General features: G+C 45.3%; 1 protein-coding gene across 1 annotated transcript in view; it reads left to right on the top strand.

Moving 5' to 3' along the window:
- Positions 1-25,223, top strand: part of plcd4a (phospholipase C, delta 4a) — a gene marked incomplete at both ends in the record, with an annotated part of 32,167 nt that overhangs the window by 6,690 nt on the left and 254 nt on the right. Inside the window, 8 exons of the mRNA XM_083633408.1 lie at positions 1,087-1,231; positions 2,285-2,437; positions 4,752-4,919; positions 17,454-17,610; positions 18,512-18,628; positions 20,454-20,632; positions 21,826-21,958; positions 23,098-23,247. Of these exons, the coding sequence (XP_083489534.1) occupies positions 1,087-1,231; positions 2,285-2,437; positions 4,752-4,919; positions 17,454-17,610; positions 18,512-18,628; positions 20,454-20,632; positions 21,826-21,958; positions 23,098-23,247 (1,202 nt within the window). The remainder of the gene's footprint in view (positions 1-1,086; positions 1,232-2,284; positions 2,438-4,751; positions 4,920-17,453; positions 17,611-18,511; positions 18,629-20,453; positions 20,633-21,825; positions 21,959-23,097; positions 23,248-25,223) is intronic.

The following is a 25,223-nucleotide window of genomic DNA, read 5'->3' as shown; positions in this document are numbered from 1 at the left end:
CCTAAAAAAACAAATCAGTATGGGCTATCGACCAAATTGTTATTTTAAGTATTGGTACCCGGTATTTATTTATTTATTTATTTGGATTGACTGTAATCGTCTTGTATCACACCTATATCGTCTGTGTAAAATTTTCAGGGTTCCCTCAGTGGAAATCAAAAAATCCAAAGCCATCCACTTCTGCCTAATGCTTGTTCTCCCATGCTGCATTGAGCATCTAAGGAGTAATAGAAAGACATTTATTGACACAAGTTAATTAAATGAGTGTCCTGACCTTGTGCTATTTTGAACTGAATACTTCTGTCACATACATTTTGTTAATCTTGAATACAATCAAATAATTAAATAAACAGTTGCAATAGGGACTGATGGCATTAACAAATGAAATTATCCTGGGATAGACTCCAGCCCCTGTGACTCTGGATTAGAATTAACGGGCAAATAAAAACAATGAATGAATGAATGAATGAATGAATGAATGAATGAATGAATAGAACCAATCAGCATGTTTGTAAACATACATATTGGCTATACTTCCGGGTGCAATGGCTGTTAATTTTAAACTGCAGTTCATGGTGAAACCATGCCCTCTTTGAATGCTAACTGCTCCTTCATACTTTGAGCTAGACACTCCATTTAAACTTTAAACGAGTGGCCACTTTTAGGACTCTATCTCCTTACTTCAGTCTTTATTTATCTGGTGTACTGTTTGAGAAATCACAGTTTATGTTTTCTACTTTTTCAAACATTTATAACGGGACCCTATGGAGCCAGCCTTAAGTGTGTCTCACTCTAGCAGGCTGTACCTTTTACTAAATTCACACATTTTAAAATGCAACAGTTCACACAACATTAACACTACATACAGTGTACATATATTACACATCAGGCCCTTGAGCTACTTCTGCTTTCACTCACAATGTCAAAATCTAAGCGATGTGATGTATAGTTTTTGATTAACGTGTGTGTTTGGCACAGCTTTTCAGCATATTTCATACTCTGCTGCAGTGCCACCCGGAAGCACTTTTTGTTGTTGTTGTGATCGTCACGCTGATTCCTCCTATTAAACTTCTGCTTGCTGTTCAGGGCTCTGAATCGTGGCTGCCGGTGTGTGGAGGTGGACTGCTGGGATGGTGCCAATGGAGAGCCCATCGTCTACCACGGACACACTTTCACCTCCAAGATACTCTTCAAGGATGTGGTCCACGCACTGGGCAACTACGCTTTTAAGGTAGCATCACTTTGCGAATTACTGCCATTCTGGATCCAAATATGCAAACCCGAAGGGTTTGGTTAAAGACCCCCTAAAGTCAAAAATACGTTACCCTTCACAGCACTGCTAGGTAAAGTTGCCATTGCTCAAAGAGTGTTCAAGGACTTTGCACCATGTGGCGTGACAAGAGCAAAGAGTGCAGAGAAATTCAGATGGCGCTGTGCAAAGCTCGAGCCTAAAAGGGTCGGTCAGTAGTCTCCTAAAACAGATGTGTTGGCTCCCGCAAGTTGCAAATGCTTCCACCTGCCCGTCCAGATTCTGGAAATTTTTTAATGAGGAAGGAGTATACATTTTTGTGTGTGTGTGTGGGAAAAATATATCAGACACAAATTACCGGTATTCAAAGTAGCATGTTTTACATACATCTTAAAACATGAGGGGGATCTTTAAAAAAAAATAGACCTTTGGCAAATAACATTCCCTCTTACAAAACAATTGTTTTTCCAAAATAGATATCGTGTTTTTGGAACCTATAGCTCTTCAAATATTTGTAGCCCTCTTGGAAAGACGACCATGTTGGTTTCAACGTAGCGTTTTCAAACGGATCAAATGAGTAGAACGTTCTGCCATGTTTTGTAATCCCTTCATGCCTTGTGACATTGCAATTGTCCTTGCTCTCATTGTTGCCCTGTAATGCTGTATCAACACACCGCTCAGCACCTCATTGTATATTTATAAGTGGGAGTACGACCGTGCGATGATATCCAAGACATATCTGAAAGGCCGATGAAGCCAAGCAGCCAGGAGCCCCAGCCTCGTGTCAATAACACAAGCTACAGCTTGCAGGTTCACGCACGTGTCAGGGCCAGGCGCGTATGAGCGTCTGTCCGCAACCGAATATTGTGGCCCCTTGACCCCATGTCCATCCATCCGTCGGCCTGTCAGCCTAGCTAGGAGCCGCAGGTGTATAAGCAGGTGGATTAGCTTTCCCCTATGATAATGCTCTTCAGTGTTAGATTACGGCCTCTCTGACTCCCTCCGCCTCCTCCTCCTGTCTCCCTCTGACTCCAGGTATCGGAGTACCCGGTCATCCTCTCCCTGGAGAACCACTGCAACGTCGAGCAGCAGAGGGTCATGGCCCGACACCTCAACCACATCCTGGGCGACAAGCTGCTGAAAAGCACCTTGGACGGCAAGGCCCCCATCAGGCTGCCGTCTCCTGAGGTGAGGCAGATAGCTGGCCTCTATAACTAACTCTATAGCTTTAATCAAACTGCATCAAACATCATCAGGATAACACCGACTGGACCAGGCTATCCCTTTTTTTCTGATCCCCCCCCATTTTCTCCCCAATTGTACTTGGCCAATTCCCCCTGCTGCCCCGAGTCGCTGCCCCACCCCCTCTGCCGATCTGGGGAGAGCCGTTAGACACACGCATGCTTCCTCCGATGCATGTGCAGTTGCCAGCCGCTTCTTTTCACCTCACAGCGGGGAGCTTCACCGGGCAGGACGTAGCACGCTGGGAGGATCACGCTATTCCCACCAGTTCCCTTCCGCCCCGAGCAGGTTCCCCCGACCGACCAGAGGAGGCGCTAGTGCAGCGACCAGGACACCTTATACCCTCATTCCGGCTTCCCACCCGCACAGCCAATCGTGCCTGTACGGATAACCCGACCAAGCCGGAGGTAACACGGGAGCGCGAACCTGCGACCCTCGTGTTGGTAGGCAGGGAATCTACCGCTACACTACCCGGACGCCCCAGGCTATCCCATTTTTAATCAAAGTGTGATATTGGCACGATACATTGGTCTAACTCTAACTAACCAAAAGGTCAACCATGAGTAGCCTCTCAATGTGTTGTCACGAGCTTGGCTCTGACCACTGTGAATCCAGGCTATCTTCTGCTTGGTGAGGCAGCCTGATCCCTTAGGGCAGGGGTGCCCAAATTCTTTCCCATGAAGGGCCAAAACTCAATCTGGGTGGAGGGCCGAGGGCCAAAAATAAACGTTGTGGAATTACATTAAAATGTTTTGTGTTTTATAGAAAATTTACATTCTTTGGTTGTATATAATTAATTGGTTATATATATTTAAAAAAACATCTGCATTTGTGGGGAGCTTAAACATTTAATCAGTAAACACCCAGTTAAAAACAGTTGTATTTTCCACCTTTGTAATCAAGAGAGAAATTTGACTTAATTCACAACTTGAAAAATCCTCAAGGTACTTTGAACATCAGCTTTATTGTCCATCTTTTGTAAACAATTTGCCATGACAATTTGCAGGGATGCAATCTCAGGAGTGAACACAGTATCCGCAGCCACATTCAGACACTGTTTCACAAAGTCACCACATGAAAAAGCTCGTCCACCCTTTGCAATCAGCGCAGATATCTGATAACTTGCCCGAGTTGCATTCTGGATAAAAAATCGGGGGGGAAAAAAAAAAAAAAAAAAAAAACCCAAATCCATGGCGGGCCAAAACAAACAGAGCGCGGGCCAAACTTGGCCCGCGGGCCCCAAATTGGTCAGCACTGCCTTAGGGCGACACACAGTGACCCAGAGGGCACCTTCACTTTCTCCTCAAAGCCTGTCAGAGCCTCCTGCCTCCTGCCTCCTGCCTCCTGCCTCCTGCCTCCTGCCTCCTGCCTCCTGCCTCCTGCCTCCTGCCTCCTGCCTCCTGCCTCCTGCCTCCAGCCATAATGATCTGTGTCTACAGGCAACGCTGCCACCCGCAATTATTTACACACAATATTGTTCCCCTCCTGCAGTGCTGGACAGTATGACAGGCCTCTGGTCACCCTGCATTTCCTTTGAGTCTAATACACTATTTCTATATCACCATTTCAGAAAATATGTAATAAGTTCTGCAACAACAACAACAACAACAACAACAAAAGAAAAAATCAGTATTAGAGTACCTGTCCTTCAGTTTAATCCATTGCAGTCTCACAGCAAATTGTGTAATAGCAACGTAGTTGGTCCACAGGGCAAAACATGTTATATTCATGTTATATTATATTATATTGTCGGACCCAGAATGACTATCTACTACAATCTAGGGGTGTCACGATACACTCAGTTCACGATACGATACGATACACGATACTGGGTTCACGATAACGATACGATACGATATTTTAACAATATTTTTTTGCGATCGATTTGTAAGTTGAGGGGGCATCCTCCACGCTAATTTGAGTAATTTCACCATTTTCATCCTCTGCGTCTGTAACGTGCAAGCAATGAAAAGGAGAGCGAGCATGCAATCAGATGTAGATCAGTGCCACCATGTTCAGCTTATTTTTCTCACGATATGAGATTTCATCTCAACGATACATAGGCTATTGTCACGTTTTGATATCGCGATATATTGTGGGGACGATATATTGTGACATCCCTACTAAAATCACATGGCGAGATGTGCCCTTGTTTACTTTCATCAAGTTCAGTTATCCCTGGTTTCTTTGAAGAACAGCTGTATTCCCTGAGTGTGAAACTGTGCATCAAGTGTGACGCCGTCTCTGACCCCTCTGTCAGGATCTTAAGGGGAAGATTCTGCTGAAGGCGAAGAAGATGGGCGGCCTGGAGGAGAGTTTTAACGGGATGGTGGGGGACTCTCTCACCGGCGAGGTCAGCGACGAAGACGAGGCGGCCGAAATCGACGAGGACCACCTCCACCGCGACAGCGTCCGCTGCAAGCCCAAGGTGGGTGGGTGGGTGTGCTAACCTGTACACCGGTCAGCCTGGTCGCCAGAATAAAATGTACGCTTCTCCACGGATACGTAGAATATCACCTTTTCCCCCCGGGGAGAACATGCATGACTCCACACAGAAAGGCCCTTTTGATGACCCCACCTTGGCAGTGGTAGGCACTGAGGACATGGGGATGGGGACACACTCTCAGCGTCCCAGCCGTGAATCGAACCCAGGACCTTCTTGCTGTGAGGCGACAGCGGTACCACTGCGCCACCGTGCCAATACCGCGTTTCTGAACCAAAAATACATTGCATATCGCGTTTCTAGATATGTGTATATCAACGTTATACACGTTGGTATATGTGTACCGTGTTCGATTCCCAGGGTGTCCAAACTAAAGTCTCCATTTCAACCATCAGTCACATTTAAAGTTTGTGTTATTTACTGTAAGCCTAACGCAAAGCCAAACCTTAACCAAGTTGTTTTATTCGCCTAAACACAACCAAAGTTGTTAGAGTTTATTTTATTTTCATTTTACCGTCAGAAAGGCGGCACGCTTTTCAAATTAACCACCCTTTTGTCTCACATTTACGTTGAGATTGTAGGTTTGCAGAAACGTAAACATAGTTTTAGAAACATAAAAGGCAGACTTTTGTTTCATATTGACTTTTTAGAGTGTCCGTATCCGCCATGGATTGCAGAAAGTTATAATGCCCTCATTTTATTCTCAGAAGCAGACACCTCAGGCTGGTGAGCCACACGGACACCGTAACATGGTCCTTCTACGCTCAGCTCACCAGACATTGGTCCACATCCAGTCAATCCAGGAAGTGGATTTGAATTTGTGTTTGGAACACTTCTCAGATTAAGCTGACATCATTAAAAATGAAGGCACTCACTCCGTATGATTAAATAAACCTTGTTTATGAGCAAGGGGCAGTTCTGACAAATGAAGCCAATGCAGAAGTGCCTTAAATCTGCATTCTTTCGAATGGCCTGCAGGGGACAACTCCACTGTCTCCAAAAAAATAAGTCTGATTGTGTGGAAGTCAATAGGAAAATGACCCTACTTCTCACTTGATTTATGACCTCAGTAAACATGTTCGTAATGCGTTTATGGACTCAATCACTAGTTTGTCTTCTTCAATACAGCCTGATGTTCATTTTGTAAATTGTGGTCCCATTTAGAGTCAAATAGATGATAAATCAGACTATGTTTTGGAGCATGATTGACAGGTCGCTTGTCCAATGTCCAGTGATCGCACAGCTCGCCGATCGCGGACCAATAGCAGGCGGAGGTGTGGCTCTGTGGGAAACCCGGGGTCTCACACTAGCTGCAGTTCCGTTGTGACGCGTTGTGACGTAAAACTCACAACGGGGCGCTTTGCCAGAGGAGGAAATGGGAGCTCTCCATGTGGAAAACAGAGAGAGAAGGTAAACACTGCCCATGTGCTTATATTACCCAGATGATTCATGATACAAAGTGGGTTGATTATCAGTAAAGCCATCCTTTAACTACACACATGGACACAATATTTTAGCAGTGCTTGGAGTTCTGAACGTGGAAGAACCACATAGCACACAAAAGCATCCATGATTTAGTTTGCCTGTTTTTATGCACATGGCATTGTCGCCTTATAATGCTTCTCCTCTTAGTACGAAATGCACTATTACAGCCAAAACCAAAGAACCCCAATATATGATACCCCAAGTGTGTGGAGTTTGATTCAGTGAGAGTTTGGTTGCCTGCTTGTGTGACGGCGTTGTGTAGATGGTACTTGCAGCAACCCATGTTAAGGGCTTGGCCCAGGGGTGGATACGAACCGCCGACCTTCGGCTCGGGAGTCAAAGACACTAACCACTGCACCAAGAGAGCTAGCTCCCTTGGCGGAGCTGATTAACATGCCTTTATACCTGGGGGGTGAGTTTAACCAACCTACTCGCTACCACACTGGACTCACGAGGAATCAACGCTGATTCACCTCGGTTACACTTGCTATTAGGCCGCCTGCACAAGTGACTGGAAATCTGGTCACCTTTTTATCCAGTGGAAAAGGATATAGCATAAACCTCTGTCATCCCTCATGAAACATACATGGGACTGAAGGCCAGGGAGCAGACACTGGGTGTTAGATAAGCTGATCTACTTACACTGTGATAGGGGATAGAAGGACAGGGGCAGACAGGGAAAGACAGGAAACGAGAGTATTAAGCCCATGGCACACCAATCAAACATTTTCCACCAATGCAGTTGTTGGATAATGTTTGATTGTTGTGCCACGGGCTTTAGACAGCATATTATGATTGGTGTGCCACGGGCTTTAGACAGCATATTATGATTGGTGTGCCACGGGCTTTAGACAGAATATTATGATTGGTGTGCCACGGGCTTTAGACAGAATATTATGATTGGTGTGCCACGGGCTTTAGACAGAATATTATGATTGGTGTGACATGGGCTTTAGACAGAATATGATGATTGGTGTGACATGGGCTTTAGACAGAATATGATGATTGGTGTGCCACGGGCTTTAGACAGCATATTATGATTGGTGTGCCACAGGCTTTAGACAGAATATTATGATTGGTGTGCCATGGGCTTTAAACATACTATTATTAGCTGCTCGGGTACCTCTACAAGAGCAGTGTTAAAAGATGGCGTTTTTAAACTCTATTTAGTCGGGAATCCTGAAAAACACACCATTTCATGCCTTGCGTCCTGTGTGTCTGATACATGTTCTTGTCGGCTCGCATTGGGTCGTCTCCTCACTTCTTGATGACTTTACGACAGCCGTGACCGTAACCTAACCCTAACCATAACCTCACTGAACCATGCCTACACCCATCCACCTCCTCTGAGGTGAAACGGTGAGTCCCCTGTAGACAGTCACTCCAATCATGCGTGATTACTAGAATAGTTTAATTGAATTGTTGCTGAATATTTGTTATATTAGTGCTGATAACACTGATTTTTTTTCTCCAATTACTACTAGTCTTTAATTACCACTTGTCATCTCGACTTGGACTTGGCTTTTTGGGATTTTGGCCCATTGGGTTACTTATCCAATATGTGATGAGAGGATTGGTACTCAAGTCTTTTGTGTCTCTGGTAGTTCTGTCAGTTGCGCGTGCCAACGCTTTAGCACCTACAATATGTTACATAAGAGTGAGAAAAGGAGAACTTGGAGCAGCTCTAAGGTTGGATGGTTAGTTAATTTTAATGAGCGTTTAAACCAGTGGTTCTCAACTGGTCTAGCCTCACGACCCACATTTCTCCTTTGTCATTGTCGCGACCCAAATTAAAAAAAATTGTTTTAGGCCTGCAGGTATATGTTTTTTAACCAAGTTTAGTTTGCTCTTTTCTGAATGCCCTAGGTCTCTAGTTTGTGGTTGCCAAGTTTCATGAGGCTGTCATTATCCTAGAGCAGGGGTTTTCAAAGTGTGGGGGAGTGAGCCATCCTTCCTTTTTCAAGTATCTTCTTTTAAACATTTTAAACATCTTTATCCACTCTGAAGGACTTTTAATCGTTTTTTATTTATGTTGGCAGGTCTGACATTATCATGTGACTTCTAACGACCTTCTAAGGAGCCAATAGCTACTTTCCTTGGGAAAGAGTTGACAACACTACAGTATATATACAGTACTGTAGTAGCTGGTTTCACCTTGTTGAACTGAGTTGGATAGAACTGAACTGACAGATTGAGATGAATGGAAAAAAGAGGCGAGATGACAGCGATGCATTTTGAATCTACAAGTAGACAAGAGTGGAGAAACATAATAAGATGAGGAAAGAGAGGACAGTATCTCGTGCTGGCCATCCTGACATTGTGCCACGTGAGAAGATAGATAAGGCAGGCTGGGTGAAGGTTGCATCCTGACATTGTGCCATCTGAGAGGGCAGACTACGCCAGGCAGGGTACATAAGGTGAAGGTGCCATGTGAGAGGGCAGACTTAAGCTTAATTTATACTTATTATAAAGTGTCGCTCAGCACATGGTCGCAGACGAAAAAGAAAGTGTCGCTCATGGTGTTGCATTTATACTTCAGAGGACGTTCGCCTCGGTTCAACGGTCACGTGACACCCGAACGCTATAGTGCAGACAGCCAAGCGAAGAGAGGGAATGGAATGCACGGTGAAACCACCTCGGAGGCAAGATGTAACGTACTTGGCTGCAGCCGCATATAAACAGCACAACTCACCTCCTCTCTCTCTGGGAAATTGGTCACTACGTTCTTTGTGATTTTCACGAAGTCATACATCAAGGACAGGCTGATAAAAATAGCGGGGACACATTCATTCATTTCAATCGAGTGAAAACTAGCGGGTGGACCCCAACCAAAACAAAAAAGTCAAGCGCGTGCCGTCTATATAGCCAATCAGACTTGCGCGATACTATGACGTAGTCAGCGACACTAGACATTTCACCAGGTAGCAGACACTGCTCGCCGACACTTGAAAGTGTCGACTCAAGTCCTCATTTCTGTCGGCGACCGTTTCAAAAGTGTCGGCAGACAAAGCATAAATTGAGCTTAAGCCAGGCTGGGTACATAAGGTGAAGGTGCCATGTGAGAGGGCATGCTAAGCGAGGCCGGGTACATAAGGCGAAGGTGCCATGTGAGAGGGCATGCTAAGCCAGGCTGGGTACATAAGGTGAAGGTGCCATGTGAGAGGGCATGCTAAGCGAGGCTGGGTACATAAGGTGAAGGTGCCATGTGAGAGGGCATGCTAAGCCAGGCTGGGTACATAAGGTGAAGGTGCCATGTGAGAGGGCATGCTAAGCGAGGCTGGGTACATAAGGTGAAGGTGCCATGTGAGAGGGCAGGTTAAGCCAGGCTGGGTACATAAGGTGAAGGTGCCATGTGAGAGGGCATGCTAAGCCAGGCTGGGTACATAAGGTGAAGGTGCCATGTGAGAGGGCATGCTAAGCCAGGCTGGGTACATAAGGTGAAGGTGCCATGTGAGAGGGCAGGCTAAGCGAGGCTGGGTACATAAGTTGAAGGTGCCATGTGAGAGGGCAGGTTAAGCCAGGCCGGGTACATAAGTTGAAGGTGCCATGTGAGAGGGCAGGTTAAGCCAGGCTGGGTACATAAGTTGAAGGTGCCATGTGAGAGGGCATGCTAAGCGAGGCTGGGTACATAAGGTGAAGGTGCCATGTGAGAGGGCAGGTTAAGCCAGGCCGGGTACATAAGTTGAAGGTGCCATGTGCGAGGGCAGGTTAAGCCAGGCTGGGTACATAAGGTGAAGGTGCCATGTGAGAGGGCAGGTTAAGCGAGGCTGGGTACATAAGGTGAAGGTGCCATGTGAGAGGGCATGCTAAGCCAGGTGAAGGTGCCATGTCAGAGGGCATGCTATAAGCCAGGCTGGGTACATAAGATGAAGGTGCCATGTGAGAGGGCATGCTAAGCCAAGCGGGGTACATAAGGTGAAGGTGCCACGTGAGAGGGCAGGTTAAGCGAGGCTGGGTACATAAGGTGCCATGTGAGAGGGCATGCTAAGCCAGGCTGGGTACATAAGGTGAAGGTGCCATGTGAGAGGGCATGCTAAGCCAGGCTGGGTACATAAGGTGAAGGTGCCATGTGAGAGGGCATGCTAAGCGAGGCTGGGTACATAAGGTGAAGGTGCCATGTGAGAGGGCATGCTAAGCCAGGCTGGGTACATAAGGTGAAGGTGCCATGTGAGAGGGCATGCTAAGCCAGGCTGGGTACATAAGGTGAAGGTGCCATGTGAGAGGGCATGCTAAGCCAGGCTGGGTACATAAGGTGAAGGTGCCATGTGAGAGGGCATGCTAAGCCAGGCTGGGTACATAAGGTGAAGGTGCCATGTGAGAGGGCATGCTAAGCCAGGCTGGGTACATAAGGTGAAGGTGCCATGTGAGAGGGCAGGTTAAGCGAGGCTGGGTACATAAGGTGAAGGTGCCATGTGAGAGGGCAGGTTAAGCGAGGCTGGGTACATAACGTTGTCGGCAGTGTTCTCTAAAATGGGACACCTGATCTGCTCAACGGCACTATTAGCAGTCAGGAATCACCTCAGTTACGAAACACTGTAACACCTCTGACTGTCGGCATCCTCCCAGTCGCGGTTATCTTCACCTGAAGATGAGCTAGAATAGACTATCGCTTAATATCAAGGGTATCAAAGGCATGAGTTGTAGTTACTCTTCTTGCTTTTTCTGGATGTATTAAGTATTTTAAGTGAGTAGTTTTACTGGAAACACTTTATTTATTTAGTAGTGCATTGTGAAGCATTAGGGCAGATTATAAGAGCATTAGAAATAGATCCACCTTTCTTACAACCCAAACAACAGAAAATGACATCCAGTTTAATAGGATCATTTAATTAACTGTAGTCTACAGATGTTCCTTAAAGTATTCAACCCTTTTAATTTTTTTCCATAAAATGTCCACATATAATGATCTGATTCTATTAACTGTCAAGCACTCGCTATGCGCTTATAATACGTGTATACTTTGACACGTAGCGCCTTATTTTGAGCGCCGCTTTAACGCACGACCAGTGGTGCTGGAAGTAGTTTTAGGTAGGGGGTGCTATAAGGAAGGGACGCTCGATGCTGCCCGCAAGACGTTTTTTGGACTTTCATCCATATTTAGAAGAATATTTAATTTTAAATTAACATTAGGATTATACTGTTGTGATGTCATTATTCAGTATCTTCTCCTTTTCTCACTCACTTTCATGTAAGCACCTGCTCTCCCTTTAGTCGTTTTACACTACAACAGACAGCAACACAGGCATAAACACTGAACTTATTATTATTATTATGGAAAACCAGATTATGATGAAAATCAAACACTTTTGAAGAGAGAGCGTATGAAATAAGATTAGAGCTGGGAAGCACAAACTGTTTTTTAATGCATTTTGTTGGTGGTATAAACACAAGACAGCCAAATCCAACAATTTCGAAAATCCCATCTCTTGCCACCAGGGGGTGCTGCAGCACCCTCAGCACCCACCTTCCAGCTCCCTTGCGCACGACTATGTCTCGTACAGCAAACTAGGTGTGTAAAGAACTTCAGTCAGCAGTTAGAGCCATGTTTATTGATAAGCATCTGAGAAGGACGAGAGGCCACACTGGGCCTTGGGTCAACGCGGTCATCGGAGGTGAGGCCGGCGTCGGGTTTGGCAGTGACGCGAGCTCCGTGCTGCCCTCTGCCCGTGGTGCGAGTGCAGGCTTGGGAGGGGGTTCATTTAAAAATGTAATCCGATACAATTAAAAAATTGCCTGTTAAAAATTCTTATCAGTAACATAATCCAAGTATCACAATTATGAAAGTAATGTAACTGATTACTTTCCGTTATTTTACTTATTTTCATGACTTTTGAACAAATTTGCTGCATTTGACTACTGGAGTCCGGGGGCATGCTCCTCGGGAGGACATCAAATACAAATCTCTTTCAGACCTTCTGTGTGGGTTACAGCAGGAGGCTTTCAGCCAATCGAGCTCATGCCACCTGTTCCTCATTAATATTAATACAAAGTGTGCTGCAACTGGCTGCATACTATTATTTCAGGTGAGACCGGGTTGGACCAGAGTGTTGTTGTGAGAGGCAAGTGTTGTAATGTGTGTGCATCGTTCTTTATTTTAAAATGGATTTTAAAATTGTAATCCTGCTAGTAATCCCAGTTTTTACTAAATGTAACTGTATTATTACGTTATAATAACGTTCAGTCGTAAGTCATTTATAAGCCTTTAGTTAATGATGAACTAACCATTTACAAAACATGAGTATACATTTGTAGATGATTAATATGTTAACGTATACAAATGTGTTGTAAGTCATCTATAAACCCTTAGTAAATGAAGTGTTGCTCACCTGTTGTAAATGATGTGTAAATAATTTACAATTCATTGACAAGGCTTTCTGCATCCCCTAATCTAAAGTGTAGACAATTCATGACACATACGTGTGTTACATACAAGGAGGTAGCTCTGTTTGTCCAAATTGAAGCCAATGCGGAAGTGTCCTCTTTGCCTGCAGGGGGCGACCCATTGGTTTGTTGACTTCTGTTTTGAAGCCTTTAAGTATGGCTTCAGTAAACACTTTCTTAATGAGTTTATGTCTCAATCGCTAGTTTCAGACTATGTTGTAGTTGCAGACTATGTTTTGGGGCGTGATTGACACGTCGCTTGTCCACTGATCACACAGCTTGCTGATCACGGACCAGTAGCAGGCTGTGCTCTGTGGGAAACCCCTGGACTTGTGTCGAGATCCAAGATGGCAATGGCCAAAATGCCATACATGAGGCGTCAAAAAACAGAAGTCCACAGACCAATGGGTCGCCCCCTGCAGGCCATTCAAAAGAATGCAGGTTTAAGTGCACTTCCACATTGGCTTCAATTCTGAGAGCTACCCCCTTGTATGTAACACATTTATGTGTGATTAATGGTTTACACTTTAGATTAGGGGATGCAGAAAGCCTTGTAAATTATTTGTAAATGATTTACACATCATTTATAACAGGTGAGGAACACTTCATTTACTAAAAGTTTATAGATGACTTACAACACATTTGTGATATGTTAACATAGCATTTATTCATCATCTACAAATATTCATGTTTTGTAAGTGATTAGTTCATCATTAACTAAAGGCTTATAAATGACTTACGGCTGAACGTTATTATAAAGTGTTACCGTATTACATATTGTTTTTCTAATCTGATTACATAATCCTGTTACGTGTAATCCATTACTCCCCAAACCTGCTTAAGTGACCCCAGAGATGGCGGTCTTGTTTTTGTAGACCAATGGGAGATCATCTTTCATGAGGAATCAGGCAGGCGTGCAGCGGAGGAGCCCCGGAGGTTTCGCTATCAATCTGGCGTTTTGGGCCCCCGCACACCTCTTGAACTTTGCAGTCATGGAAGCCACCCTGGCGACAGACCTGCTTTTGGTTGGCATGGCGGCTGGCTGAGTATCGGTATCGCTTACACCATGCAAGGGCGGGGGGCGCTCGGGGTGCTTCCACCCATGACAGGATTCCTTCGCATCAGAAGGGTTTGCCCTGCAACCCAATCGCCAAAATAAAATGTCTGCATTGTACGTTAAATCCACGGCTATGTACAATCTGAACCTACAAATTTTGGAACAAAGCGTTTTACGTTTCTAAGGTGGTTAGATGCGCTCCCACCCGAGCAGGAAGTAAAAAAGAAGAAAAATAGTCAAGTCAAGTCGGCTTTATTGATAGAGCACATTTACAACGACAAAAAGCCGACCAAAGTGCTTCACGGATAAAAACACTAAAATATAGAAAACACAACAAGTAAAATAAACACTGCTACAGAGCAAGGTGCAATAGTAGTAGTAGTAGTAGTAGTAGTAGTACCGTAGTTTATTTGTCATTGCATAAGAATTTACACAACGAAATTCCAGGCTCCCCATCGTGCAACCATTCAGTACAATACAATACAATCACCAATTAAATAACAATTCACCAAAACAATTCACCAGGCGCCACAGTATATAGACACAGACTAGTAATAATAGCAGCAGTATGATAAATAGTATATAGTAATAATAAAGTCTGTGATAAATGGCAATAGTATAATAATTATAGTATGGCATACATAATTATTTAATAATTATTTAGAATAGAATGCAGCAAATACAAGTAGAAATCAACCAAAACAACAAATTAGGTTGCCAGGGGGCAGGCTCAACTCAGGTCGAAAGCCAGGGAGAAAAGGTGCGTCTTGAGCAGGGATTTAAAAGCCTCGAGGCTCCTGGGCTGATCTAATACGGAGGGGGAGGCTATTCGAGAGCCTGGGGGCTGCTGTCGCGAAGGCTCTGTCTCCTCTAGTCTTAAGCCTGGTCCTGGGCACCACCAGGAGCAGCTGGTCAACTGACCTTAAGGCTCTGGATGGGGTATGGTGGCGCAGGAGCTCGGCGAGGTACGGTGGTGCCAGCCCGTTTAGTGCTTTCAAAACATTCAACAGTAGTTTAAAATCAATACGGAAACGGACGGGGTGCCAGTGAAGTGAGGCCAGGATTGGTGTCATGGTGTAATGCCAAGAACTGAATAGTTAGTGTAAGGATGGCGAGCAGGAGAAGAGGCAGAGGCAGGCTTCAGGTTCACCACAGGTGTTTATTTTGTGGAAACCAGGCGTTTTCTTGGTGGGTAGTTGCAAAACAAGTGAGGTCTCCAGACCATATTTCAAGCAGAAGGCCACTCATGCATAATCCAATCATCCCCTGACGTCAGTCAAGTTCTAGCATAACGTGGTCAGTCAAAGTCCTATGACGTCAAATATGACGTCAGTTAATCCTCATATATATAGCAAGGGTTCTATGCCACCTCTCTCTCTGGCCGATCATAGCAGCAGCTAGCTTCACGGCAGTCCATCTCCCTTGAAGCCGTCCTCCGAAGCGTTGTTTTGCACCATATCTGCAGACCGAATCAGCACCCCCAAGTCCTCTTTACCCGTGGATAATCCCCGCGGATCTCTCAACGCTCCCCACTCCTGGTATGTCGGATCCCGAGCCAGAACAGTCCATGGGCAGCGACGACAGCTCAAACAACGATACCCTGTTCCGGATCGGCACGGAGCGCATTGGCCTTCCGAGACGGCCGGGCCGCAGGCTGCCAACGCGGGGCGCTCCACTGCGAGGGCCGTGGGAGGAGAGCAGAAGCGCGCGAGCGAGCCGGAGGGAGAGGCCGCGGACGAAGACCAGAAGAGGAAGCTGCCCCGAGAGCTGGGAGTCGTCGGGGTATAATGCAGGCCGTGGGGCTGCCGTGAGACGCCATGTTCTACGTTGTCTTGCACGTCGTCAATCTTTTCCTTGCTATCTCCATTCACGGAGTAAATCGGCTCAAGCAAAGCGGCCATTTCCCTCCAGCCAGGAGTCCGCCCCAAGTCAACAACAGACTTCAGACTGACAATCAGTGACTAACATTTTCGTTCAGCAAGCAGCATGCATGCAGCCCCACTATTCTTCATCGGACGGGTGTCCAGGCGTCCAAGCATTCAGGCTGCCAAAGTATTTGCCATGCATGCCGATTGCTAAATAAAGTTTGTCAAATCCTACCAACTGGCCTCTCATGATTGAAATAAAAAAATACTCAAAAAAAGGCCTTAAATGAAATAAGGCTAATGAATCAAAAAGAACTAGACAAAAGAAATAACAGAACTAAACTGAAATCCTACACCTAGGCTAATCCCATTAATAACTTGGGGTCCTAGTTAAACAGGCCAGCAGTCCTGTGGCCCTATCTATCTATTACAGCATGCCTCACGCAAACTGTATTACAGGGACTGCAAGACGGGAATCTGGTTTGATTGCTGTAACGCCCAGGCAAAACTCGGCATAACACCTGGACAATAGCGCAAGGCAGACTGCAATCTTCCCTGCCTTAAGGCACGTTCAAACAGGTGCGCAAGCGCAAATAGGGGATATCGCCTGTACCAAGATAGGGCCCCGGGTCTCACATCTAGGGTGAACAGAGTGAGCACCTACACAAGGTTGAGAGCTAGCTAAATACTCTAGCCCCTCCCCCAACACAGAGCAGACAATCAGCATCAATTAACTGGTCAAACAGATCAAGGGTTTCATTCAACAATCATTGGTACATTGGCATCACTGAATCACTGGATCCAATCCCATATTGTAATTTCCCGATCATCCTAATACACTCACAATAGATTTATATGATTTATATTTCTAAGTTTGAATCCTCTCCACTCAACACACCTGGCCCCAACGAGGAGACTGCCAGGTGCAGCAGGGAAACAAACAGTCACCCTCAATCAACATTGATGCCATGACTAAATCTATAACAGACATGAACAGTTCAATCTGGTCATATTTAGCATGTAGGCTAGAGGTCATGCGGGCTTTCCCATGACAGTTAGCATGAGCAGCGATGGATCATTAGGTTGAATGACTATTGTATGTTATTTATTTTACAGACATTTATTTACATGGAAAAGTTGCAGATTATTACTAGAAAAAACACCTGTGTGTATTGGCTTCTGTCTTCATCGGGTGGCACAGTGGTAGTGCTGTCGCCTCACAGCTAGAAGGTCCTGGGTACAAGTCCCACCTGGGACGCTGGTGGGCACTGAGGGTGTGTCTTCAGTATTTTGTGAAAAGGCCTTTCTGTGTGGAGTTTGCATGTTCTCCCCGTGCTCCCCTCCTGGGGTTCCTCCATACGACATCGGTATGGACCCCCACTAAAAACATGCAGAAGATCGTCACCTCACCAGCGACGACTACAATAGAAGTTGGTCCCCGGGCGCTGTACTGAAAAAATCTGCCCACTGCTCCTGACTGCCCCCCGGAGGAAGGACATGCCATCATGTCTGGGTCAAAATGGGCAGAGGCTGTATTTCACCGGCCACCGTCGGCATGAGTGTGTGTGTGTGTGTGTGTGTGTGTGTGCGTGTGCGTGTGCGTGTGTGTGCGTGTGTGTGTGTGTGTGGCCCTGCATGCATGTGTTGTAGCGGGTGTCGGGTGACAAATAAAGACAGGTTTGATCGTCTTCTTCTTCTCAGCTTCATTATCCTTTTGTCTTCTCGTTCCAGAAGTCAAAGCAGCGGCTGTCCAAGGAGCTGTCAGACTGCGTCGTTTACTGCAAGAGTGTCCACTTCAGCAGCTTCAAACACTCCCGCATCCACTCCAAGTTCTATGAGGTGTCCTCTTTCACTGAGCACAAAGCCCGCAAACACCTGAGAGAGGCTGGTGAGTCCGGCCGTCCGTCACACGTCTTTGACTTCAATAGTCCTCAAAACATCTGGCCGCACTTTATTTTACGCTACACTATTAAGACGTAATAAAGGCATTTGTATCAAATTAGACCAAAACTAGAAAATTGTGTTCTTTATTCTGGCCCTGAAAGCAACTATCCTTTTATATACAGTATATATGTATATATATATATATATATATATATATTTAAAAAAAGTGAGCAAGTGGGCAATATCTGTCTGCTGTCTGTCTATCTGTTTCAATTTTTGTCCCACTGATGATGTCACAATGCCTATGACATCATCAGTGCCTATGACATAATCAGTGATGTCATAAGATGATTTTGGTCAATAATGATGTCACAATGTATGACATCATCAGTGATGTCATCAGTGACATTATTGAAATCATCTTATGACATCACTGATTATGTCATAGGCACTGATGATGTCATAGGCATTGTGACATCATCAGTGATGTCATAGGCATTGTAATTACAGGTAGGAAATTCGGTTATCATTTCAGAGATCCGGTTTGTCCGAGTTGATGAGCTGAATATGTGTTTATATTTTTTAGATTTTGCTCCGATTATAGCAATATGTTGAATTCAACAGCGATTTTACCAATGACATTAGCTAGCCGTGTTTTTGTAACTCCGACCGTCTCCGTGTTAACAACAGTGTGAACGCAACTATTCCGGGGGTCGGAAAATCTGAATTGAAAGTTCCGCGGTCTGAGTTGTCTTGAATGTAGGATAATTCCGTGGGCTCGGTATCAGCCTTAAAGCCCACCACAGTCAAACCCTACTTGTAATGTTGGTCTGTCTCTCTGTCTGATGGAGTGTCTCCGTTTCAGGGGCGGAGTTGGTCTGTCTGATGGAGTATCTCTGTTTCAGGGGCGGAGTTTGTGCATCACAATTCACGTCAGCTGACCAGGGTCTATCCTAGTGGCTTACGAACCGACTCCTCCAATTTCAACCCTCAGGAAATGTGGAATGCTGGGTGCCAAATCGGTGAGTGCAATTCAAAGATGTTTAAACTTTGACTGTATTTCCAGGCAGCAGGCGCCTGGACCTCCTTTTTCAAATCACTTGCATTTTTTGCAACCTTTTTTCTAATATTAAAGCTGCACTAGGCTAGATTTTTTGTTGGACAGCATGGTGGCCAAATCTAGAACCCAGAATGTCCCTGAGTGAGTGAGTGATGAAGTTACACGATTGGTCAGCCGTGGCACACCCATTCATGGTGTGAGTCGGCGCATGCGCAGTCTCCAGACTGGGCAGTGCAGGACTCAGTTAGCTGGCCAGCTCAGACAGTCCTGCCTGCGTGTAGCCTGCAGCTACTGTAGCTAGCTAGCTGGCTGGCTAACAAGCAATGACACAAGTGACATAAACAAATGGGATTCAAATGTGTCAGACGATGGTTTTGTATGCTGGAGACAAAGCTACATTCAACAGCAGACAAGGGTTTTGGGCCAAAACGTTTGGCTAGCGTTAGCATCGCTGCTAGCTGCTAGCGCAAGCTTCTAGCGGTTAACTACAGATCGCTAGCTGACAGGAGTCTCCACACACACACACACACACACACACACACGCGCGCATACACACACACACACACACACACACGCGCTTTTCATCGAAAGAAATGTTACACCGCACGGTGGCAGCAAAATGACATGTGGGACCGAGTACAGTATTACTGCTGCCTGCTGTAGCAGTGTCAAGCTAGCTAGAGTTATAGGACGAGACAGGAAGTGGGGCGGTTTTGCCTTCAGATTTAAAGTGTACATTTTGAGGATAATTGGACAATAATGCTGTCATGGGCTGTGGAGAGCAACATAAATGGTTCGAGAAGTACAATAGTATAATAGTATAACCACATCACAAAGCATCCAGCTACAGTATATTCTAGGTTCCACCTAGTCTTGTTATGTAAAAATATGTCCTTCTCTCTGTGATGGACTGCCGACCTGTTGAGGGTGTTTCCCTGCCTCCCCCTCAATGCATGCTGTGATCATGTGACCCTGAATACAAATGACTGGCTAGGGAAAATGAAAGAAGGAATCTTCTTGTCTTCTTGACCTTCCGATGTTAAACGCAAGTAAGGCTGCTTTCTCACTGGCGCCCCGGTACCGTTCCCGAGCACACTTGTCCCCAAATTGACCCCAGTTTCGGAACATTTGACGAGTGTGAACGTTGCGTTCCGTTCCGTTCCGGCACGGAACACTTGCGAGTGTGAAAGCCAACCGTTCCGAACCACATAGACAACACATGGGCGAGGATAAACTCCAGGCATAGTTGATGGCGCAAGTGCACTCTGTTCCATTTCCGAGCGCGGAAGAAATATTGTAACGTGAAAGCTGACCAGTGGGGGAGAGGGGAGGGGGGGCATTCGTTCTCGGGTGCGGAACGGAATGAAAGCAATCATTCCCAGTGAGAAAGCAGCCTAAAACAACTTTGGTTATGTTAAGGCAAGTAAAATAACTTGGTTATGGTTTGGGTTAAGCATAGAAGACAAAAATGTTAAATGTGACTCACGGTTGAAATGTAGACGTTGGAAACACTGTGACCATGACTGGGGATCGAACATGGCCCTGCGGTGTGGAAAGCAAGTGTTTACACCCTCCATCCACCCTGACCACAACACCCTGACTGACCACCTCGCTATTTCCATAGCAGACTCTGTGATGTGTATAACATTGATATACACACACCTAGAGACGTGATATGCAATGCATTTTATTCTGGCGACCAGACCAGTTCTCAATATAAAGCTCACGCATGAGGTTGAAATGAGAGGAGAAAAAAATAAACCGTCTTTCTCTTCCTTTCCACTCAGTTGCGTTGAATTTCCAGACGGCCGGGGAAGCGATGGACCTGAACGACGGGCTGTTTGGTCAGAATGGATGCTGCGGCTACGTCCTGAAGCCCGCCTTCATGAGACAAGCCGACAGACGCTTTGACCCAGAGATGCCCAAACCCCGGGACGGCTGCCAATCCCTGGTCCTCACCATACAGGTAAACAAGCTGGGACAGAACAGTGTGAACAGCACAAATCACATGGAATCTGATCTTTTCAATTCTGATTTGGTCCACTTTCATAATGTGCCTCTACATCAGATACAGGTCTGATTTTTTTGCAATGCGACCTCAGTCTAAACAGTCATATCAGAATTGATGCGACTTCTATGTTAGTCTAGATCAGGGATGGGCAACTGGCGGCATGTCACATATCTGCCAACACTCCCGATTTCCGTGGATATCGCCATTTTTAACCGTTTCTCCCGCTGTGCTCCCAATTGGTAATTTCTCTCGTTAATCTCCTGATTTCATAGTGATACAAATCAAAGGGCTGAGTGAAGTTTCTGGGATCATATGAAAGTAGAACTGACCATGTAATGCTAGCTAGTCAGGAAAGGGGCTAAATAATGTTCTAAAGTTAGGCAAAATTTTGGCGAGAAAAAAAACTGGCATGGCCATTTTCAAAGGGGTCCCTTGAACTCGCACCTCAAGATATCTGAATGAGAATGGGTTCTATACAGGTAGGTACCCACGAGTCTCCCCTTTACAAATAAGGTAGCAGCACCCTTACTAAATGCATTTGAATATGAAAAATAGATATGTTGGTATAACAAACGTTGAGGTAGTCAGTGAAGGGACAGTGAGGTGTTAGACCTCAGAAGTGTTTGGGGTGACACTTCTGTACAAGCATGAGGGGGTCATACGGTAACCGGTCTGTGTTTGAAAGGTCTCTTTCTCTTTCTCCATGACCAGTTCACACTGGAATCTGATATTGGCCACATTTAAAAAAAAATCGGATCTGAGCAATAAATCCGAATCGAGCACTAACGGCAGTGATCCACAGGGGCATAATTTCACACGTGAGATCGCCCCGCTTCCCAGTATTGTTCCTTGCTGCACCTGATTGGACGAACACTGTCGTTCGTCCAATCAGGGCCGTATGTGGCCCTGATCGCGCTGCACGCACCTCAATTGCATAAAGTAGATCGAGACATACTTTAACGCCCCGCCCCACTACCAGAAGGCATTGGACGCTGCCTAATGCCTACACTGACAATGAATGGTCTGATGGACCACCACCTTAACGCTTGCAGTGTGAACGTAGCCTGAAATACTCCACGTAGCCATTTCTTAATCCATGAAGCTCCCACTGATAACCAAGTCTGAATGTGTGTGTTTGTGTGTTGAAGGTGATCAGCGGCCAGCAGCTGCCCAAAGTGAACATCAAAGAGGGATCGATAGTGGATCCGCTGGTCAGAGTGGAGATCCATGGAGTTCCCGTGGACCAAGCCAAGCAGGAGACCAGATATATTGAGAACAATGGTACAGTGAAGGCCAGGCCACTGCTCTTACAGCCACTGACATGGAAGAATGAACAAGCCCTCTGCAGTTTTAGGTTGATTATAGCCATTGAAAATATGTCTACATGGTTCATAGACACCTAGGCTACATTTTGGTTACATGGGGGTGAAAGTCTAGTACCTATGCTGCATTCCAGACAACTCGGAGGTGAGAATCTGCCAGTTGAAAAGTCCCACCTCCGTCCATCACAGCGTTCCAGCTGCACAACACTGTTGTGTGTTGGGTGACGTCAGACAACTGATTCCCAGTGAAGTCAGGGTAGATTCCCTTCCCTTTACAAGTCAGAACTCCAACTTGGAGTGGCGTTCCAGTGTACTTTTTCTAGTAGGGGGTCAGAAGATCCCAGCGTCCGAGTTGTCTGGAATGCAGCACTAGACCTACTGTACACCTAGACCTTATTATCATGTAATTTCGATGACTATTTATGTTTAAATGACATTCAGTCGACAGCTAAGATATGATGTAGATTACTAAACGTTCTTTTTTCAACCCTATTTTTGCCCAGGTTTTAGTCTAGACATTTAACCAGTGTATTTTCAACACTTAAAGGAGAACTTCACCGAAAAACAATGCTGATTTATTTTGCACATAATCTCACACATATCCAAAAACTGTAAACAGTTTTGCAGGCATTAATTTAGTTTAACAGTTATTGAGAGTTGACTTGATTAAAGTTATAGACCAGTGATGTCATTCATGCACAAATGAATGATGACGACACTGGTCCCCAACTTAACATAGCCAAAAGATCCAGAGCTACTGTATATGAGAGCTAAAGCAGAGACACAATGTTCAAATGTTTAACGCTCAGTGGGAATGAACAGATTTTTTGTTTGAAAAATTCGGTGACCGAAACGTCACAAATTAAATTCTTTATTGCAAGTTTGGACGGTGTGCGGGACTCCCTTTTTACATTTAATGAACAGATGAACAAATGAACGAATAAATGAACCAACAGATCATGGATGGATGAGTTTGGATATTTCAGATCTGTCTAGTTTCACAGTGAATTGTGACTCGTCACTTTACAAGAATGCATTTTCACTTCATAAAACGCTGTGTATGAGTCCAGACTGAACACGACGTGCTTATATTTACAGGGTTCAACCCTGTGTGGTACGACACGCTGCGCTTCACCATCCACGCTGCTGAACTGGCCCTGGTGCGCTTTGTGGTGGAAGACTATGACAAGACATCCAAAAATGACTTTGTCGGGCAGTATACACTGCCTCTCACCTGCATTCAGCAAGGTACGCTTGATAAAGCTGAGCTGGAGTGTTACAGCATCTTATACTGCAGCACACTTTGATTGCATTGTGCCCATGCTGTCATAAAAATGGCCTCTTTTGGGACATAAAGATAAAAGTATTAGTCTGTGGTAACTATTTTTCTTATATGGATCAATAACCGACTGAGCTAGATTTCTTAGCGCAGAGGCAAAATTATTTTTCCATTGCAAAGTGCCTTGCTGGTTGAGAAACAGAATCAATAAACCTGCAATAATTTCAGACCCTGACTTGTAGCTCCTCCTGACCCATTCAGTAACTTTTCATTTTTTTAAACTAGCTTGTCTCCCTCCTCCCTCATCGTTTAGTGGTGAAGAAATGATAGTCCAGTGGTTTTGCTGTGCCAAAACACTTTAAAGGGCCGTGTCCACAGGGTTAATTGAGCTGCCATCATCTTTCTGCAATTCTTTCTCGATGGTAAGGACACGCTAGCAGCGCTGCTCTTCCCACCACCGCACCTGGCATAGCGCTCTCGACGGCTAGTGATTTTGGCCGGAGCAACAAATAAACACTGTGTCTGTGTGCGTTGGAAGCGCTCTGGACATGATTTCCGAAGAATTCTGACCTGAAGAAAACACTTCCTGTCGACACGGCCCCTAAAACACCGTTAAAAGAAAACAGCTATTTTTCTGGGTCCATTTTGGTTTGCTGCATCTTCTTATTCCCATGGATAACTACTACGTCACACTGAAATATTTTGATTGCAGCTATGATGCCGTTTGATGGCTGCAAATGTCTAAAACATCCTCCTTATTTATAATGGAGCAAGTGGGCAATATCTGTCTGTCTGTTTCAGCTTTTGTCCCACTGATGATGTCATAATGTCTATGACATCATCAGTGATGTCATCATCAGTGACATCATTATTGACCAAAATCATCTTATGACATCACTGATGATGTCATAGCCACTGATGATGTCACAGGCATTGTGACATCATCAGTGATGTCATAGGCATTGTGACATCTTCAGTGACAGTGATGTCATCACTGAGGCGAAGTTTGGCAATTGTGCACTGTGCATGCCAATAGAGCAGGCGATGCAGCTGCGGGCAAGGCCGTGCAGTGGCCGTGCTGTGTGCAGCGGGCAAGCCTAGGGTATATTACTATAGATGGGTCACTGCAGGCTCCGCCAATTCTAACAAATGGTAGCAGCAAGTCTCCTAAATGGGCGGTGGTCAACCATTGACTCAAACCTGCCAAAAGTCTCCAAAGTGGGCGTGTCCATGCAAAACCATGGGCAAAACCCACGTGACAAAATTACAGGAAGTGAGTTGAAGTTGGGCCGTCTTGCTTGAATCCCATCATCTTTGGTTTCCGCTCCGAAGGGGCCAATACCCTAGTCCCTTCAAATTGAAGAGAAAGGGGTCTCTTTGTAGAGCCACCATTTTGTACCAATGTTCCAATTTGATAGATGTTACAACTTACAAGAGGCAGCAGAGATACCAAGTTCTCCACCAACAGTAGCATCAATTGACCAGAATATATGGTGTTTTGAATAAGGGGCTCACTCCCCAATTGCTATGACTCTCTCCACCCACGTAAAACATTCAGGCATGTTCTTTGGTTGGTGCTAGAATGGATCGGCTGGAGGGACGACTCTGCCTCTAATTGGTTTGGCCTGATATTTTATCCTAACCTTAACCAATGGTCACTCCTCATGCCCAAACCCAACCTCCTCCAGCCGATCCATTCTAGCTCCGACCGTCTTCTTTGGGGGTTTGTCGAAACTGGCATTCTGGGAAATGTAGGAAATAACAAACTGAAGTATAAGTTGGTGAGGCAGGTTGAGGGAAATTGAAGGGGGTGTGGGGTGAAGTATGTTCTTTTGTTAAGTTCTTTTGATATATTTTTTAGTTGACATATAGGTTTAAACGTTACATTCAAGCATCTCTCTCTTTTTCATTGTTGTCTATGAGCTTCTATAAAAAATAATAATAA

The sequence above is a fragment of the Poromitra crassiceps genome (genome assembly GCF_964638095.1).
Source record: "Poromitra crassiceps genome assembly, chromosome: 3".
Classification (NCBI taxonomy): Eukaryota; Metazoa; Chordata; class Actinopteri; order Beryciformes; family Melamphaidae; genus Poromitra; species Poromitra crassiceps.
The sequence above is the reverse complement of the archived record's forward strand: the minus strand, read 5'-3'. Positions and strand labels throughout refer to the sequence as shown.